This window comes from Rhinatrema bivittatum, chromosome 1 (assembly GCF_901001135.1).
Source record: "Rhinatrema bivittatum chromosome 1, aRhiBiv1.1, whole genome shotgun sequence".
In the NCBI taxonomy this organism is placed as follows: Eukaryota; Metazoa; Chordata; class Amphibia; order Gymnophiona; family Rhinatrematidae; genus Rhinatrema; species Rhinatrema bivittatum.
Genome location: NC_042615.1, coordinates 825,467,091 through 825,487,847, shown reverse-complemented (window position 1 = coordinate 825,487,847; position 20,757 = coordinate 825,467,091). Strand labels below are relative to the sequence as shown.

The 20,757-nt window shown below is 47.7% G+C and overlaps 1 protein-coding gene across 3 annotated transcripts in view; it reads right to left on the bottom strand.

Annotated features, from left to right (window-relative positions):
• Window positions 1-2,148: 2,148 nt before the first annotated feature.
• Window positions 2,149-20,757, bottom strand: part of LOC115079089 (ADP-ribosylation factor-like protein 6) — a 48,971-nt gene continuing 30,362 nt past the window's right edge. For 2 of the 3 annotated variants that reach the window (XM_029582137.1, XM_029582154.1), the window contains 4 exons: window positions 17,262-17,356; window positions 16,925-17,054; window positions 10,227-10,387; window positions 2,149-2,679 (listed from right to left, as the gene is read on the bottom strand). In XM_029582137.1, coding sequence (XP_029437997.1) covers window positions 10,246-10,387; window positions 16,925-17,054; window positions 17,262-17,356 — 367 coding nt within the window. In that variant the 3' untranslated portion in view covers window positions 2,149-2,679; window positions 10,227-10,245. The remainder of the gene's footprint in view (window positions 2,680-10,226; window positions 10,388-16,924; window positions 17,055-17,261; window positions 17,357-20,757) is intronic. The other variant, XM_029582147.1, reaches the window with a different exon arrangement.

Here is a 20,757-nt window from a genome sequence, read left to right as displayed (position 1 = left end):
CCAGCCAAAAGGAAGGGTAAAGTTCGGACTTACCCGTCTGAACTAACCCCCTCCGCGACTATCCAGACGGAGATCACCAGCTTTATGAGTCCAGCAGTATCGCAGCAGAGAATTGAGGAGCCCGATGTGCGTGAAGGCGAGGAGGAGCCGTTTTCGCCGGCGGGGGAGGTGTCTCTAAGCCCGGAACAGAGGGCGCCGCCTGTGCAAAAGCTAACGGAGGCGACGAGGAACGAAGGTATGGCGTGTATCCTGGCCGACTCTAACCCAGAAGCCTCTTCAGTAACCCCTCATGGTGTAATACCAGGACCCTACACCTCAAGCCCGGCGGAAGACCAGAGAGTGGAAGGAGTAATCGACTCCAGAGTAGTTCTGGAAGAAGGTATGCCTTCGGAGACTACCATGAGGAAGGAACTGATTGCTATTCCAGCGTGTCCTGCACAGGTAACTTTAGACTCCCTCTGGGATTTTATGGCCAAGATGGCCTCAGCTATAAAGTCTTTGGATGGGAAAATGGATTCCTCTAATTCTCAGAGCGCTCAAAAAGCTGCTGCCTTACAATTTTAAGTTGATGGTTTGAAAGAAAAAGTAATTACTTTGGAAGAGGAAGGTAAACAGTTTCAACAATATAAAATTGCAGCAATAAAAGATAGCCAAATACTATCTAGAAGGATGGAATTTATCGAAAATAAATCCAGACATTTGAACTTGCGTTTTATTAACTTTCCTAAGGTAGTGGGGGAAATCCCCTACACTACTCTTAAGAAGTTTTTCCTGGAAAATTGGATATTACTGAGGCAAATTTACCTTCTGTAAATACCTGTTTTTTCCTTCCTGTGTCAACACGTTCAGGAAATGCCCCTAATGCTTCCTTTGGTGGGAACCTAACAGGGTTTTTGGAAGACTCTAGACTGCACGTAATTAGTAGAGGAACACTTGTGGTATCATTTATAACTGTTAAAGATATAGGTTTTGTGATGAAAAAGTATTTCAGGAAATATCCTGTTAATTTCCACGAGGCAGCAGTTAAGATTTTTCCTGACTTAGCTCCAGCTCCTCAAGCCAGACGTCGGGGTTTTCTCAACCTCAGACAAGAGGCTATAGGGCTGGGCTACGTTGTTAAAATATTATTTCCTTGTAAATGTTTTCTCACGAAAGGGAATGAGCATTATGTATTTTTTACTGTAGATCAGCTAAAAGAGTTTATAGAGGCGAGGAAATTGAACATACTTCTCCAGAAAATAAATGATACTGTTGTTACATGCACCATGATATAAACTATCCATATTAACCTAAAGTATTCCTTCTTAAAATATTTCTTGTTCCTTTTTTTATCTGCTGGGTGTGGGTCTTAATAGCTGAATAATGTGAAACAAAATGACTATATAATCTCTCTTTTTGCCATTTCTGTAGAGATTTAATATATCTGTATAGAGACTAGGTTTAAATAAAATGTTTTCCTTTTGAAATGGCAGAAAGGGGATAATAATTCCATATTGTTTGTGATTAAGAACCCACAGTATTTCTGTATAAGCAAATTTATTTTTGTTTATGTATTTAAAAATAAATAAAGAATTAAAAAAAAAAAAAGACAAATACTGTTATTCTACACTTTGGCTCTGTTACTGCAAGAAGCCAAACTCTCTCAGTTGGGAGTACATTAGACTGAAGATCTAAAGGTCCTGCTTTTCGGGAAAATGTTTTGACAGAGGATGAGGTGAAAGCTGTTAGTGTAGCTGTGTTTAAAAAAGATTTAGACAAGTTCCTGGACGAAGAGTCCGTTAATCATTATAAAGGTGGAGTTGCAGAAATTCAATAATGTTCCCTGGGATAAACAGCTTGGCATCTATTTACCCCTTGGGATCTTGCCTGGCCTGGAAACAGGATACTGGACTTGATGGACCCTTGTCTGATCCAATATGGCAAGTCTTATATTCTTATAAGCAGGTTCGGGAAGTCGAAGACCAACTGGTAATCTAAGATTATTGTTTTTTCCTTTGGTGCTTTTCTAAAATACCTCAGTTAATCTTCTAATATCTAAATAAGCAACCGTAAGAGAGTACATTTAACCAGCTCTCATCTCTGTGCAATAAAGAATGATAAAACCAGCTGCAGATAATAGAGTTTCCACCAAAAAAACAGCACACAGGCTACAAAATGAACACATGTTGTATTTTAGATTTGACAGAAATATGTACACAATCTCAATTTCATTACAAACATTATTCCCTAAAACCTGGGATCACTTCTCAACACACAATGTGCTAATATAATAACGGGAGAACAGGCATTTTCACATGGTACACACACACTAACAGAGTGATAACTGGTTAAACAACCCAAACATTAATTCCTAGAGAGTTTCTGATTCATATAGAGCGATAAAAGATGAACTCCAGATGTGCAGCTTTTACTGTCAATGCTGCTTCCAGTCTACGGGAAGTTGGGTCTCATTTCTGGAAGGAGATGCTCACAGCACTGCGTCATCTGGATAAATCGCCACCATCTCCATGGACCGCAGAAGAGCAGACGAGGGGAAGAAGGAGCACCGCAGCTTTCGATCTACCACCACCTCGGGTCCTCAGGAGAAGAAGGGGCTAGGGGAGGGTGCAATTTTTCTCCTCGGTGTACTAAAGAGCATTATCCTGAAGGCTTCTCATGTCTTCATTGCTTGGATTTGGTCTGGAGGAAGCAGAACAAATTGGTCATTCTCACCCGATTACAGTAGGTATAAGATTTCCACTTTTCTTCTCGCCACTGATCTCTCCAAACTAAAAAGGGGTGACTATATTTGCACCTGTTCTCTTTAACCCCAGTATTACAAGCACACCACATAGGAAAATGAGTATCTTACCTGATAATTTTCGTTCCTGTAGTACCAAGGATCAGTCCAGACTGCTGGGTTATGCCTCCCCTCCAGCAGATGGAGTCAGAGAAAAGCTGAAAAGCATCCCCTAGATATACCGGTGTGCCACCTGCGATCCCTCAGTATAATCGATATCAAAGCAGAAGGAATCAATCAAAACACTTCCGCTGAACAATAAACCTTGTTAAGTCAACCACTGACCAGATCAAACAAAGAGATAAACAAACCTGTCTCCCTATGTATCAAAACAGAAACTAAATGTAGAACAACTTACTGTATAATATGCAGCAATACGCAATATTATATCATGTAGACGTAGAGCACTGCGAGAAACGAAGAACACAGATAGAATTACGAGCGGACTCTCCCATAAAAAAAACAACTTGGGCGGGCGTCTGGACTGATCCTTGGTACTACAGGAACGAAAATTATCAGGTAAGAAACTAATTTTCCTTTCCCTGTACGTACCAGGATCAGTCCAGACTGCTGGGATGAACCCGAGCCTCCTTAAATGGGGTGGGACCCCGAGAGTCCTGCTCGAAGCACGCTGTTCCCAAAGGACTCAGTTGACGGACCACGAACATCCAAGCGATAATGCCTAGAAAACGTATGCAAGGATTTCCAAGTGGCTGCCCTGCAAATCTCCTGGCAAGACACAAACTGGCTTTCAGCCCATGAAGCTGCCTGAGAATGTAGCGAGTGAGCTTTAAGCCCATCAGGAACAGACCTTCCGCAGGCAATGTATGTGGACGTGATTGCGTCCTTCAACCAGCGGGCGATAGACGTCTTGGATGCCTGAAGACCCTTCTTGGGTCCATTTCACAACACAAACAAGCGATCCGACCTTCGAAACTCATTAGCCACCTCCAAATACCGCAGGAGTACTCGACGGACATCCAACTTCAAATCTCGACCTTGCGAGGACCGGAGCTCCTCCTCCGTAAAGGAAGGCAATTCTACCATCTGATTAACATGGAAGGCCGATTCCACCTTGGGCAAGAAGGAAGGTACTGTGCGTAACGAAACTCCAGACTCAGAAATATGCAAGAACGGTTCTCTACACGAAAGCGCTTGAAGTTCTGAAATGCGACGCGCGGACGAAATGGCCACCAGAAATACCGTCTTTAGAAAATCCTTCAAGGTGGCCCTCTTAATGGGCTCAAAGGGAGCAGTGGAAAGCCCCGAAGAACCAAGTTCAAGCTCCAGGAGGGACATGGAGCCCTCAACAGGGGGACTCAAATTCCTAACTCCGCGCAAAAAACGAGCAACATCTGGGTGACATGCAAGAGAGTAACCTTCAACCTTGCCCCTCAGGCAGCCCAGAGCCGCCACCTGAACTCGAAGAGAACTGTAGGCCAAACCCTTCTTCAAACCATCCTGCAAAAACGTAAGGATATGCCCTACAGAAGCCCGCCGAGGAGAAAGCTTGAACTCACCACACCAGGAGTCAAAAACCTTCCACACCCTAGCATAGGTAAGAGTAGTCAAAGACCTGCGCGCCCGAAGGACAGTAGAAATTACCGCCTCTGGATAACCTTTCTTTCTCAGCTGTCTCCGCTCATAAGCCAAGCCGCCAGACAAAAGCGATCCGCCAGGTCGAAAAATACCGGGCCCTGCCGAAGGAGATTTGGGAGATGACCGAGACGCAGAGGCCCGTCCACCGCCAGAGTGACGAGATCTGTGAACCACGGGCGCCTTGGCCACTCCGGAGCCACGAGAATTACCAGACCCCGATGGGATTCTATGCGCCTTAAAAAACTTTCCCCACCAGGGGCCACGGAGGAAAACACAAAGGAGAATGCGCGGAGGCCACGGAAGCACTAGCGCATACAACCCGTCCGAGCCGTGCTCTTGCCGTCGGCTGAAGAAACTCGCCGCTTTGGCATTTAGCCGTGTTGCCATCAAGTCCAAGTGCGGAACCCCCCATCGTCGAATGATGATTCGCATCGCCTCGGCCGACAGTTCCCACTCTCCTGGGTCCAGATTCTGTCAACTGAGATAATCCGCCTGAACACTGTCCACACCTGCGATATGGGTGGCCGCGATGCGGGATAAATGGCATTCCACACAGTCCATCAACAACGACGCCTCGGCCGCCACTGGGCGACTCTTTGTGCCCCCTTGTCTGTTTATGTATGCCACAGTGGTGGCGTTGTCCGATAGAATCCGCACCGCCCGACGGCACACCATCGGGAGGAGTTGACGCAAGGCCAGACAGACCGCCCTGGTCTCCAGGCAATTGATGGACCAAGTGGCCTGTCGAAAGGACCATCTCCCCTGCACTGCCCGGGACTGACACACAGCCCCCCATCCCGACTGGCATCCGTCGTCACGACTATCCAAGGTGGAGGTTCCAATTCCACCCCCTGCAGGAGATGTCTGGGTTCAACCACCAAGCAAGACTGGACCGGGCCGGTTCCACCAATGGTAACAACATGTCGTAGTCCTCGGACCTGGGATCCCAGCGGGAAAGAAGCGCTGTTTGCAAAGGCTGCATATGCGCAAAGGCCCAAGGCACCATTTCCAGAGTAGAAGCCATATGCCCAATGACCTGTAAATAATCCCAGGCCGTAGGTAGTAGCAGGTCCAATAGGTTTCGCACCTGAGCCATCAGATTGATCATCCGTTGATGTGGCAGGAATACTTTGCCCAGCGAAGTATCGAATCGGGCTCCCAGGAACTCCAATTGCTGAGTCGGTTCTAGCCAGCTCTTCGCGAAGTTGATTATCCAACCTAGCTTCTGAAGTTGTTCTACCACTAACCGAATGGCTCGCTTGCACAAAGCTTCCGACTTTGCCCGGATGAGCCAATCGTCGAAGTAGGGATGTACTAATATCCCTTGACGACGAAGAAATGCTGCCACCACCACCAGAACCTTGGTGAAAACCCTGGGGGCAGTCGCTAACCTGAACGGGAGGGCGCAAAACTGAAAATGGTCTCCCAACACCATGAACCTCAGGAATCTCTGATGATGCTCCTGGATTCCAATGTGGAGATACGCCTCTGTTAGATCCAAAGAAGCCAAAAATTCTCCCTTGTGGACGGCCGCAATAACAGACCGCAGCGTCTCCATGCGGAAACGTGGGACGTGTAAAGCCTTGTTAACCTGCTTCAAATCCAGGATCGGTCTGAACGTGCCCTCCTTCTTTGGAACCACAAAGTATATGGAATAACGGCCAGTCCGACATTCGGCCGGCGGAACCGGGATTACCGCCCCCAGTGCCCGCAACCGCTCCAACGTTTGTGCAATAACTAGCTGCTTTGCCGGAGGACCGCATGGCGACACCAGAAACAGATCCCGGAGCAGGCGAGCAAAATCCAAAACGTAACCGTGACTTATAACGTCGAGAACCCACTGGTCCGATGTTATCCGGACCCATTCCTCCCGAAATAGGGACAACCGACCCCCGTTGCGCGGAAGGGAGGAATGGGCCGGCGCACCTTCATTGTGAAGCTTTGTTTGAGGGAAAGGCCTGTGAGGATCCTGACCTCTGAAGCAGTCTGCCACGAAAGAAAGGAGTCCGTCACCTCGACGCCTGCTGTTTCTGGGGAAAGGAACCACCCCTCCCCATATGGAACCGGCGTTGGCCCCGAAACCGGTCCCGCGAATTACTGAAGGTTCGCGACTGCTGGTGTTTGTCCTTGGGCAACTTATAAACCTTGTTGTCCCCCAAATCTTTGATGAGCTGATCCAGCTCGTATCCAAACAACAACTTCCCCCTGAAGGGAAAAGAACCCAGGCGTGACTTCAAGGAGGCATCTGCCGCCCAGCGCCGGAGCCAGAGCAACTGTCTGGCTGATACAGAAGAAGACATAGTGCGAGCGGAAGTCCGCAGAAGATCATATAAGGCATCCGCTGTGTAAGCGACCGCAGCCTCCATGCAGTTAGCCTGCTCCGCTTCATCCGGTGGAAGTCCTGGGCTGTTAGCAACTGTTGAACCCAGCGAAGTGTGGCCCGCTGCACTGCTACAGACCGCTGCTCGGACCCCTAATGCCGAAACTTCAAAAATGCGCTTCAAGACGATCTCCAACTTCCGATCCTGGAGATCCTTCAGCGCTATATCCCCTGTCACGGGAATGGTAGTATGCTTTATCACGGCCGTGACCACAGAATCCACTTTGGGGATCTTGAGAAGGTCCAAGGACTCCGCCGGTAGGGGGTACAACTTATCCATAGCCCTGCTGACCCGCAAGGAAGCTTCCGGAAGTTCCCACTCCTTAGAGAATATCTGAAACAATTTGGGGTGAAACGGAAAAGTTTGCGGAAGGTCCCGAAGACCCGCCAAGGCCACATCCCCCAGGGAAGAGTCCGCTTCCTGGTGTGGAGCCGGGATTTCCAGTTCCTTCAAAACATGCGGGATCAAATGATTTAGCTCGTCCTTGCCAAATAAGCGAAGAACTTGGGGGTCATCCCCTTCCACGGACGCCTGACTGTCCAAATCTCCACCCCTGGCAGAATCGGGAATGTCTGGAGAAAGAGCCAGAGGCTCCGGGATCCCCGCTCCCCCCTGTGGATGGGGAACGAGTCCCCACTGCCCCCTGGCCTGGGGCTGCTCTGGGGATCTTAGGTGGAGAAGGTCCTGCCACCTCCCACCTCTGCCTCCAAGAAGGCTTTGTGCATTAAAAGCTCAAATTGTGAAGCAAACGGCGCTGATCTTTTAAAAGAGTCCCCCGCGGGTTGGGAGGGAGGGGGGACCGAGGGGCTCCGAAATCGGGCGTGTCCTGCGGGCTTAGAGCCGGCGGGGAGGGAGGAGGGGAATCCTCCTCCTCCGACGCTGTCCCCTCCGACAGCAGCGTGTTCAAAATGGCCGCCGCCTCCTTCTCTAAGGGAGGCGGGGCTGCCGACCGGGAGCCAGGAACTCTCCGCAGCCACGAGGAAGAAGAGCTGCGGGCAGCGCTCGGCCCCCGAGAGGGTCCCTCGCTCCCGGGAAGACATCGGGAGCAGAGACCCTCTCGGGAGAGTCGCCACCCCCCCCCCGCAGGCCGTGCAGGCCGAAGATCGCGGCATGAAAAGGCGGGAAGAAAGAAGAAAGAAAAACGCGCCAAAAAGGTAAGGACCTTCTCTGAGCACCGCCGCGCGCTTCTCTGAGCACAGCCGCGCGCCGGGTGAGCCAGCCACCCGCTCCGGAGTCCCGGGACAGTAACTCGGCAGGCCGGGGCTGAACGCAATTTGTAAGCTGCCTGCCACCAACAGGACTGACGCGCACTGAAACAACTTTACCTATGTTTCTCTCTTTTTTTTAAAACAGCGTCCCTGCTCCTAAACAGCCCCCTTCAGAAGAGAACACACTTCTGGAATAGTTCTACTGGGGGGGTGACCGGCCCCCCCGGTAAACTCTCCCCCTGGTCCCTAGGAATTTCCTCCGGGCATGTGACCCTAGGGCATTGCCCTGCCAAGCCTGCGCCGCAAAACTCGCACAAAGTAAAGACTACCTTCCTCTAATTAAGATGACATATTTTCTTTTCTTTTTTTTTTTTAAACAGAAATAGAGTAGAAAAAAATAAGACTTCTTATTTTATTTTATTTTTTTTTTACAAAATAGGACAAACTAGTTGATCTAGTCAGGGTTATACAAAAAAAGATGGAAAAAGAACCTGTACAACCAAAGTAGAAATTTGAAAGGATCAGGACCGCAGGTTATGCCTCTCAATCTGCTGGAGTCAGAGAAAATACTGAGGGACCGCAGGTGGCGCACCGGTATATCTAGGGGGTGCTTTTCAGCTTTTCTCTAACTCCATCTGCTGGAGGGGAGGCATAACCCCAGCAGTCTGGACTGATCCTGGTACGTACAGGGAACCTGTTTTGTGCCACTCATCATCCAGTTTTTCTCTGGACACACAAACGCTGATCCTTGCGATGACCTGAATGTGACTGCCACCTGCTGCCAGGTGAAAGTACTGCACCTAGAAAGGGACCTTACGGGGCAGACTGTTTTACTGACAATATCTTACCTAGAGAAAAAAAAAAATCTCTCTTCTTAATAAGAGGTCAAGTACAGTCCCATCGGCGCTATTCCCTTAACTAGTGCAACTCCCTTCCTGCATTGTTTTCAAAGACAGTTTCTCTTGCAGGGAGAATAACTTTCAAACAACTCGGCACAGTCGCATATACACGTGTTTTACAAAATACGCGTCTACTCCTAGCGCACACGGTGACGTGCAAACACATACAATGCATCGAATGCATCTCCTTTTCTACCAATTAAAAAAATATATGCGCATATATTTTACACGCAAAAAACAAGAAAAACCTTAAAACATGGCTCTTCCGGCAAGCCTTTCCAGAATCGCAGGAACACTTCGACACAGGTCAAAGAACAAAATAGCGCAATTTAAAGTCCACCACCAACCTAATACCCTCAGGACCATCAGGACCTTATTGATTGTTCAAAGTAACCCTACACGTTCTCTGTTCAATACTATGTTTATGGTTTAATGTAATGACCTTACTTATTGTTTAAGGTTACTCTGTTCAATATTATGTTTATTGTTTAATGTAACGCCCCCCAGCGATAGTTGTGTTATTTGGAAACCGACTTGATTTGATATATATATATATCAAGAAAGTCGGTATATAAAAACCCTAAATAAATAAATAAATAAACAAACAAAGTAGGACTTGCTCATGTAAAACCCGATTTGTGAGGGGAAGTCGGCATCTTTTAAAACATGCGCTGGAACTGAAATTACTGGTTTTACCATTCCCTCACCAGTCCATCGAGACCGTTCTGGGGCTTCAGCCTGAACTGCCCCCACTTCACCTACACCTCCCACCCAGTCAACAGGACAACATAATCAAGTCTGATATCAATCACGCAAGATAATTAGCAGGTGCAAAACTGCACAAGCTGCCAAGTGTACGCATGAAGGAGTCTTATCAAATAGCAACTCAGTCGGCCCCGCCCCGGAACCCCACTACACCCACCCTTTATTTTCCACGTACACATGCACGTGAAATGTCAAGTATGTGCATAATTTCAATGCTTATAAAATATCAATTGCAGGCTACTTATGCACGCAGATGCTAATTTTAAACACCTAACTCTCTGAAAATTCACCCCCTTAATTTACAATGACATGTAAGGGACTGTTTTTCAGTCCCACGTTATAAGACTCTGCAGTATAATATTACTGCGGCTATAGTGCTCCCTCCACCCACCTCCACCCCTCTGCCTTTCTGGAAAGAGGTTTACAGAGCTCTCAGTAACAGATACTGGCCAGAGGCAGAGCAACTCCTGGAAAAGGTCCTTCAACCCACGGGGACTTTTCATTTACACCTGCACAGCCTGGCAGGAACTCAAAAACACTGAAGAATGTGAGGTTTCCTAAATCTTTCCATGGCAGAGTCAGCGGCGTCACTTACTGCAAGCAGAACGAGGCCATCAAATGCTGGGAGAGAAGTTTGGGACAGGAATGGGAAAGGTGGCTGGACAGAAAGCCGAGGAGTGCAGCTGGGAGCCAGACCTACCCTGGAGCCAGTCCACGCCTTCCTGCAGCCCTTCTCCTCGAAGGCCATCGCTGGCACTGAAAGACAAGAAAGGAAAGAGGAATGAGAAGGAGCGGAAGGCTTCGGGGGGATCAGGTCCACATTTACATCTGGAATAAAACTTGGAAGGACCGCCCACCTGCCCAGAAAGCCTCAACAGGACGGACAAAGCCTCCCTTGGACCCAATGCACTTCTACGTTGAGTTTGAAAAGGTGAACCTTTTGGCTTCCAGAATAATGCAAGTCATTTTTATTAATTAATAACTGCTGGAATATTATTTAAACTGAAGACAGACATTTGTTCTTTTCCATCTTTTTCACCCACTTTCTTTTTCTGTTTTTGTATTTTTATATTGTTTGATACATTTTAGTTTTGCTTTTTGTAAGCTGCCTATAAATCTGTTGCTAGGTGGGAATAAATACTTTAAATAAATAGAACATTCCAGGTGCTCCTTTGTTCCTCTGCTCTTCACTGATCCCTGAAGCCATCCTTCGTACCAGCAGCTCCGCACATGTCAGCCTTGCGTCTGCAGCCCTGCCTGGACACTTCCTCAGTCAGAGAGCAAGTCTGAAGACGCCAAAAGCTTCTCAGGCTCCTAGAGCCATTTATTACTCTGCAGTTTAAAGTTGTATTGCCCTTTGCAGCATGAGTATGATTTGCATTTAAATCCCGGGTGAGACCCCCAGACGGCCTGCAGTCAGCAAGCTTGTACGAACAGGCAGAGCAGTCCCAGTGCTAGAGAAATGAAAAGCGGCACTGGTGCTACCTCAGCCAGAATCAATATATCTCCTGTGCGCCTTTGCAAAATCCAACGGCAATTAGAGAGAAAGAAAGATCTGCTAATGAGGACGATGGTCTGTGCCAGAGACATGCACTCACAGGCTGTGACTGCAGATAAAGCCCAAATCTAGTTCAGGTGCACTGCCACAGAACCCACTTATCTCCGACCTTCCTCTCGTTTCTTCACAACCATGAATCCTCTGTGCTTACTCACTTCTTTTATGTCAATCACCATGCCTGGGAGGCCGTTCCCCGCAGTGACCACCCTAACAGAAAGGAGAAATTACTACTTACCTGATAATTTCCTTTCCTCTAGTAAGGGCGGGTCAGTCCCCATGAGTGGGTTTATGCACCTCTGCCAGCAGATGGAGACAGAGCAAAGCTAACATCACGGCTACATAGTCCTGCCCCAACATCAGCCTGTCAATATTCTCTGGAAAAGCCAAACTGTGGACAAAACTGATTATACTTGAACATTATCAACAACAGCCAACCATTCATGTTTCTCAACCAACAGGAACACTGAGCTCAGCCAAAAGAAGGAACATATCTAGCAAAACTTAGGGCTAGAGAAGCCACTTACCAGTATTCCATGAAGCACAGGAATCATTCTCTGCATGGCTTGCCCGAAGAAGGCTAACCCCAAATTTAACCATCAGCAGCCGAGAGCGGGTCTGGGATTGACCTGCCCTTACCAGAGGAAAGGAAATTATCAGGTAAGCATTAATTTCACCTTCCTCATCGTTCAGGCAGGTCAATCTCAATGAGTGGGATGTACCAAAGCTAATCTTGAAAAGGGCAGGAGGCTGCCAGCAGTCCAATCAATACCACCCATGCAAATGTGGTGCCCTCCCTAGCCCTAACATCCAAGCAGTAATGCTTGGAGGTGGTGTGCAAAGATGACCATGTCACTGCCCACAAATCTCAGCAGGCGACAACAGAGCGAAGTTCCCCCTTTATACCGCCTGAGCCCCCGTGGAGTGCGGACTAATCTGTTTCACAAGGCAACCTCAGCAGCCACACAGGACGACTAAATGGATGCCACTAAAAGAACGACATTGGTTTGACTTGCAATCTTCTGGACCAACCTGCCTACCAAAGGCCAGGGTGGAACATACAGAAGGGCGCTGCTTGGCCACTCCTGAACAAGAGCATCTATGCCTATCGCTTTTGGAACCCACCTGCAACTGAAGAAGTGCGGAACTTCTACATTGTTGAAGGTCACCAACACATCTACATCCGGTAGGCCCCAGCGGTTCACCAGGAGCTGAAAGGGCTTGTCCGCCAGCTCCCATTCTCCTGGGTCTAAGTTTCGCCTGCTGACGAAATCTGCTCTGATATTGTCCTTTCCAGCAATGTGAAAGGCAGATATGTTTAGGAGATGCTGCTCTAGCTGCCTGGCAAACTGCAGGCACGCCAACCAAACTGTTGATGTTCCACTGCTGCATCCCAGCAACCTTGTATCACCAACTCCTGATAGTGAGCACCCCAGTCCCGGAGGCTCGCATCTGTCATAAATACCAATCAATCCATCGTTGTCAGGGAGATTCTCTTCCTGAGATGATCCACCTGTAACCACCAGTCCAACTGGGATCTCACTTCTAATGGGAGAAGCAGCCTCACCACATAGTTCTGCAACTGTGGACTCCATCGGGAGAGCAGCGTGAAGGAAGAGGGTGATTGTGTGTCCTCACCCAGGGAACAACTTCTAAAGCAGCAGCCATCAAACCCCAGGATCTGCAGATAAGACAAGAGTTCCGCAAGGGATGGAACTCACAACATCAATGTGTGGCTCTGAGACTCTGGCAGAAATCCTCTGCCCTGCCTTGTATCGAATCGAACCTTGAGATACTCCAGGATCTGAGAAGGCTGCAAATTGCTCTTGGCCAGATTCACCACCCAGCCCAGTTCCTGTAGTAAGGAAAGCACCCTGCAGAAATGGCAAAGACTCCCTTCCATGGTCTTGGCTTGAATCAACCAATCATCCAGATAGGGGTGAAGTAATTAGCTCTCCTTGTGGAGAGCCGCTGCTAACACCTCTATGAACTTAGAATAGGTCCTGGGCGCTGTGGCTAGCCTGAAAGGCAAGGCCTAAAATTGGTAATGATGATCCAAAATAGCAAATCTGAGGAACTGCTGATGTTCTCGACAGATGGGAATATGCACATATCTCCATCAGATCCAGAGATGTGAGTTATTCCCCTGCTTGAACTGCCATGATGACAGAGCGCACCATTTCCACCCTGGAATGCGTGACTCAAACATCAGATGACACCCTTGAGATTCAGTATGGGCTGAAACAACACTTCCTTCTTGGGCTTGAGAAAATACATGGAATTGTTGGGTTTGTGGCATAGTGTGGACTCTTAGTCGCAGTGGTGATGACTCCTCCCAAGGGGAGGGGCCCTGTGGGGAACCACAGCGTTAGGCTAGACTCAGACAGCAGACACTGGAGATGAAAAGCTTTATTGTACTGCTATAGGTAGATGGTAATTGTGCAGGAAGGAATGGCACCGAAGTCCAGCAAGGTGCCAATACGCTCAGACAGTCTCAGATGTAGAAGTCTTACCCGGATGTACAAGGTTGATAGTGTTCCACAGAGCGGGATAAGCCGAACCAGGTGGGTGGAAATGGAGAGCTGAAACATAGAGGTACTCATTGATGAGTAGTGTAGGAATCCTCTTGGTAGATGATGAAGGTAGTACCCGAGGTCCGTGGTGCAGGATACTCTGAGCTGGGTAGGCTCTCGAGGAGCGAGTACCTGGGAGTACAGATAATCCTGAAATGAGAAGAGATCCCGAGGAGCGGTTGTCTGAATTAGTAGTAGAAAGCCCGAAGGGTAGTTGGAAGCGAGAGGCCCCCCGAGGAACGGGTGCCTAGAGCTTCTTCAGGAGCGAGATACCCCGGAGGGTAGCGAGGAATCTAAGCGTGCGGCTTAGAAGCGGTCAGAGTAGCTAAATCGAAGTCCTTGCTAACTCGTTTGTTAGGAACGGAGCGGAGGTTTAAATACCCGGAGGTTATTGACGTCATGCGGTGGGGACGCCTCCGAGGTTCCCGCCATGACGTGTAGATAAGCGTAGGCATCGTGCACGCGCACCCTAGGTGGCCACGGGAAGGAGCATGTCGGATGGGGACGCCCGAGCTGAGTTGGAGATGCCGAGGGTTTTGGCTCTCGGCACCGGAGGCAGCCATCTTACCCATGCAGGAGGAGAAGGGTAAAAAAGAGGTGAGGCAGAGCGTTCGCAGCCGTCTGCGACTGATGGATGCAACAGGATTAGTGACCCATATGTATTTCTCTGTGATTCAGGAATGTGAATCACTGCTTTCAGGTTCAACAATGGCTGTAATGCCGTTTCCACTTCTACAGTTTTCTGAAAGATATTGCATGAAGAGACCATGAAGGCATCTGGAGGACTATAAAAAAATTCTAGAGCATACCCATCCAACATGACTTCAGGGAACCCATTGATATGAAGTAATCTGGACCCACCTGTGATAAAAACAGGATAGACGTCCGCCTATCTCCTGCACCAACAGGTGAGCCCACAAACGTTCTTTGGGAAGACCGAAGGGCTCCACCTCCGGAGCCCACATCCTTTTGAGGTCTTCAGAGGTGAAAGGACTGAGACCTACAGAAAGGACAGGGCCTCTGGGAAGAACCTCTTCTACAAGGCCAAAAAAGCCGGTAGTCTCGAGAGCAGCCACTTACCCAAAAAGATTGGGCAATAAGAACATAAGCAATTGCCATGCTGGGTCAGACCAAGGGTCCATCAAGCCCAGTATCCTGTTTCCAACAGAGGCCAAACCAGGTCACAAGAACATGGCAAGTACCCAAACACCAAGATCATCCCATGTTACTGATGCCAGTAAAAGCAGAGGCCATTCCCTAAGTCACCTTGATTAATAGCAGTTAATGGACTTCTCAAAGAATTTCTCCAAACCTTTTTTAAACCCAGCTACACTGGACCAGATGCTTCCAGAGTATTGACAAAGAAGCAAGGTAGCACAAACTACAAGGGAGCAAGAAGAAAAAATTTGCAAGTTCATTGTCACTGCTTCAAAGACTTGCTTTAGGATAGCCTCAAACCTCTTATCTTGAGCATCCTTCAGTGCTGCACCTCCCTCTGCCAGGATGGTGGTACGTTTTGTGACAGAACACACCAAGGCATCCACCCTAGGGAAACACAACTGCTTTCTGGTCTGTGGATCTAAGGGGTATAAACTTGCCAAGATGCATCCTCCTTTAAAAAATGCCTCTGTCACACTCCATTCCAGATCAATCAACTCATGGATTGAATCCAGGAGGGGAAAGAAACAAGAAGCCTTGTATAGGGTGAATAAAATAGGATCCTTCTTCTGCATCCCTAAGGAGTCAGGCCCAGCCATTCCGAGAGTTCAAACCTGGCAACTCATCTCTATGAAAGAAATGGAGAGGAGATCGAGATGGCTCCAAATCTGGGGGAATGCCCTCTTCCTCAATAGGAGAGTCACCACTAGCATCACAGGTATCATCCTGAGATACCTGCATTTGAGCTTAGTCAGTCCGCATTGTGCCACAGAGCTTGACCGTGGATATAGGCGAAGGAGCACTTGGAGCGCACGGACCTACCTTAGTAGGCACTGCCGATGCAGAAGACCAGCCCTGTAGAAACATCTGCAATCCCTGGAAGAATTCTACCTAGGAAAAGGAGGACGGTTCAATTCCAGGCCTCGGAGGCTCGAATCAGACGTCCTGAGAGCAAGTGGCTCATGACAACTCGGCCCATGGATCAATCAAGGGAAGAGACAACCCTGTTGTGTCTCTCTCGGGCCCACTCCCCTCAGATCGCAGAGAAGGACCATCGCCGGCAAAATCGGAAGGGGATAAATCTCCCCGAGAATCCCAGAAACACTAACACAGGCTTAAAGAAAGGTCCGGCTGAATGGCCCTGATGTGGCATGTAGCTCAAATAGAAAAGCGCATAGGCTGCTTCGCCTAAGGTAAGGGCACACTAGTTGTAAGCATGCAGAACAGTAAAAGCTTTTACCTAAATTATGCGGGAATAAATCTTTCGCCCAAAATGGGCGTGCGAGCATATACATCTAGGCCGCACGTCTAACTAGGCACCCAAATTGGGTGCCCAGTACCAACACCAAGAAAGACGCCTAAGCAGCTTTTACTCAGTCTCCATCTGCTGGCAGAGGTGCATAACCCACTCGTTGGGACTGACCACCCCAAACACTGAAGAAGAAATATTTTCTGATGATGCTCCTGGGCTTCCCACTCTGCAAAATCAAGCAATGGGCTTTACTCATTCTGCCAAGCTTGATCCGGTCACCCTGTTTCTTGGAGTTAGGAGGAAGTTTTCAGTGGACCGTGTAGAAAGTACCCACAAATCTTAGGCCGAACTTGAAAACCAGACTCGCGTGTATGAACCTGCTCTGTAAATGCCCGGGTATACGAAGAACCAGCACCATCATTCAGGCACAAAGTTTCACCTGCTTAGGAGCCGACATAAATGACTGCCTGTAGATTTATGCACAAACATTTAGTTATGAAAAGTATGTATGTAAGTGGTTTCTTCCGTGTCTCACCCATCTGAAATTCCTCTCTGAAATGCACACATGACCCTGCTCAACCTCCATCATAATCAGTTTTCAAAGGCCATTTACACAGAAAATTCGGTTTTCTGCAGATAACTAGCTTTGACAACCCCCAAGATATCAGCCATTCCCCAACAATGTCCCTTTAATATAAGACTGAAAATGACACGAAAAATAACAGCAAATGAAAGGGAAAGTGAAGGATCGTTACCAAATGTGCCAGGGCTTATCCTTGATGGTTTCTAAAGACAGCACTTGAGAGACTTTTACAGATGAGAAGGCATCATCGAGGTCCATCTTGTTAGCAAAGAAGAGAATGGGGATTCGTCTTTGTTTAATATCTAGAGGGGCACAGAATAACAGAAGTCACAAGCTTTGGCCGGCTCTGTGACCCTTGCAAGAGTGAGAGGCATTAGAAGAATGGAAGCTCAGGTGACCAGGTGACACAGGTACCACCGGGTCGCGTTGCTCCTCAGGGTGACTGTCACCTGCAGCGGCATTCGGCAGGATGACTCCTCCTGAAAAAGAGGAAGGCACAGTAACCTCACCTGGATGATTCAGGAGAGTATCGAGTTCTTCTCTGGCCACAACCATTCTTAACGAGTCACTACTGTCGATGACAAAGATAATGGCCTCACCCTCCCTGCAACACACAAAACAGCAGAGCATGGATCACAGCAGGTGGCCGGTAAACGTACAGATCACATGTCAGGATCCCTCTGACCCACACAGCAGGATCCTTCACCACACCACCTGCCTCCGCAATCCCTGGCTCCTTTTCTAATCCGCTCCTGCCGCTTCTCTCCTTTTTTCTAGTGCTTTCAATAAAGCGCCAGGCAGTCCAAATCCCTCAGTGGCAGAGGGAAGGAAGAAAAGGGAGATCACCCAGCATGTCCCCCCTTCCCTGGATCCTCTGCACCCTGCTGGTGCTCCGATTGCTCCCTCTTAGAAAGACAGAATCTCAGAAATTACTATTTACCTGATAATTTCCTTTTCATTAGGCCAGTCAGATGAATCCAGAACAAGTGGGTTATGCACCTCTACCAGTGGATGGAGACGGAGCAAACTGACGTCGCAGTATATATACCCCTGCAGTGACATCAGCCTGCCAGCATTGTCTTCAAAAGCAACTGTGGACAGACTAGCAAAATTCTTGATTAAAAACAAATAACCATTTCAATACTCAGACAACAGGCAACAGTGAGCGCAGACAAGAATGTGTAAACATAAGTCTAGGGACTGGATTAACACTTACCAGTAATCCCTGTAATATGTAGTCACACAAGAGGACCATAATGCAATCATTCAGCAGCCACGGGCGGGAAACTGGATCATGTGACTGTCCTAAAGAAAAGGAAATTATCAGGTAAGTAGTACTTTCTCATTTCTTAGCGTCCAAGTCAGATTAATCCAGAACAAGTGGGATGTACCCAAGCTACTCCCAAATAGGGCAGGAGGCTGCCTGTGGTTCATTCAAAACCAGATGTGCAAAGGCCGCATCCTCCTGGGCCTGCACATCCAATAATACCTGGAAAAGGTGTGTAAGGAGAACCACATCGCAGTTCGGAAAAAAATCTGCCCATGATTTATTTATTTATTTATTTTTAGTTTTTATAAACCGACGTTCCTGTATAAAATACATATCACACCGGTGTACAGTGAAGTAAAAAACTGTCGCCACGTGGGCGGCTTACATTATAACAAATAACAATTAACATTTAAATAACATTATAAATACATTTAACATTTTTAACAGATAACATAAAGATTAGAGGAGAGGTTACAGTAGACCATCGGGGTTGATTAAGATTCAATGATGCTCTTCAAGGACTATGGGCAACAAGTGAGTCTGGTCAAAGGCTAAACTGAAATAGTATTAGCTCATCCTGCTCTTAGTTCTCCGGGAAAGCTTGTGTGAAGAACCAAGTCTTTAGTTTCTTTTTGAATGTATTATGGCAGGATTCAAGGCGAAGGTCTGTAGGGAGTGAATTCCAGAGTGTGGGGCCCGCTGTGGATATTGCGCGTTTCCTTAGAGCGGTTTTTGCCGGCTGGGTGGTTAGCAGGTTCTTGTATGCGCTTCTGGTCGGTTTCTTGGAAGTATGTAGTTGGAGTTGGTAAGTTAAGTTGAGAGGCGCGATGTTGTGAAGGGCTTTGTGTATCATCATAATGGTTTTGAAGTGAATCCTATATTTAATCGGTAGCCAATGGAGCTGCTGAAGGATGGGGGTGATATATTCCCTTTTTTTGGTGTTTGAGAGAATTCTGGCCGTGGCGTTCATTACCATCTGGAGTGGTTTGGTGGTGCAGGCGGGAAGTCCCAGAAGGAGAGAATTGCAGTAGTCCAGTTTTGGGAGTATGATGGCCTGTAGGACCAGGCGGAAGTCTCTGTAGTTTAGTAGTGGTTTTAGTTTCTTTAGTGTCTGCAATTTAAAGAAGCATTCTTTCGTGGTGTTATTTACGAATTTGTTGAGGTTGAATCTGTTGTCCAGCAGTACACCCAGGTCTCTTACTTGTGGGGCGGAAGAAGTGACTGGACCTTGGCTAGCCGTTGGAGCGATGGGTGGAGAGTGATTTTCAGGAGCTATGAGTAGGATTTCTGTTTTGTTCGTGTTTAGTACCAGGTTGAGGCTGGCGAGTAGGTTATTGATTGCTGTGAGGCATTTATTCCAGTACGCCATAGTTATGTGAAGAGATTCAGCTATAGGAATGAGTATTTGAATGTCATCCGCATAAAGGAAATGTGTTAGCTTGAGATTGGTAAGTAGGTGACAGAGTGGGAGAAGATAGATATTGAAAAGTGTGGGTGACAATGAGGATCCTTGCGGTACTCCCATCTTGGATTCTATGGGGTGAGACTCTTTGTTGTTCACTTTGACCTTGTAGAACCTGTTGTCTAGAAATGATTTGAACCATTTGAACGCTGATCCTGTAATGCCTATATCTGAAAGACGCTGAAGTAGGCATGGGTGGCTCACTGTATCAAACGCTGCGGATAGATCCAGTAGAGCAAGGAGGCAGGGTTGACCTTTCTCCAGATTGAATATAATGGTGTCTGATAGTGAAGCTAGTAGGGATTCGGTGTTCCGGGTTTTACGAAAACCGAATTGGTTTGTGGTGAGGATGTTGTTATCATCGAGGAATTCTGAAAGTTGTCTATTTACAATTTTCTCCATAATTTTGGCAATCATTGGTAGGTTTGCTATAGGTCTGAAGTTGGCTGGGTTAGTAGTGGGAAGGTTAGGTTTTTTGAGGAGAGGCTTGAGCATTGCCAGCTTGAGTTGATTAGGGACATGGCCTTCAGTGAGGGAGCAGTTGATGATGTCTGCCAATGGTTTGGCAATGATGTTGGGGATGGAGCTCAGCAGATTGGAGGGGATGTGATCCAAAGGATGGGATGAAGGCTTGATCTTCTTGAGTATGTTTTCTATTTCTATGGTGGAAGTGTGTTCGAATGTATCGAGTGTGACTTGGGTAGTATTAGGTTGTTGGTTGGATGGGTCCGATGGTTGGGTACTGTAGGAAGCTGAGTGATTAGAGTGATTAGGAACCTTGAGGGGGGCGACCAGAGTGGAGATTTTTTTGTCAAAGAAGACAGCCAGTTCGTTGGCTTTGTTGAGCGCTTGATCATCTGGTATAATGGGTGTGGATGGTTTGGTGAGGGCTGATACGTAGGAGAAAAGTGCTCTTGAGTCGAAAATGAAGTGATGTATCTTTTTGGAGAAGAATTCTTTCTTGGTTTTGTTGATGTCTTTTCTATAAGCATTTAGGCACTCTTTAAATGTAAGTAGGGCTGTCTTAGAGGGGTTTTTCCGCCATTTGTTTTCCTTGCTTCTGAGTTCCTGTTTGCGTGCTTTCAGTTCCTGAGTGAACCATGGTTTCCTGTTGTCTTTTTCTGGATTATGTGATTTTGTCATCAAGGGGCACGCTTGATCTGCAGTTTTGTTGGTGATGTTGATCCAAGATGACGTGGCCGTGTTGGCGTCCGATAGGTCCAGATGCTCTAGTTCTTTGGAGAGGTATTCACTGAGGCGATCTCCGGTGCAC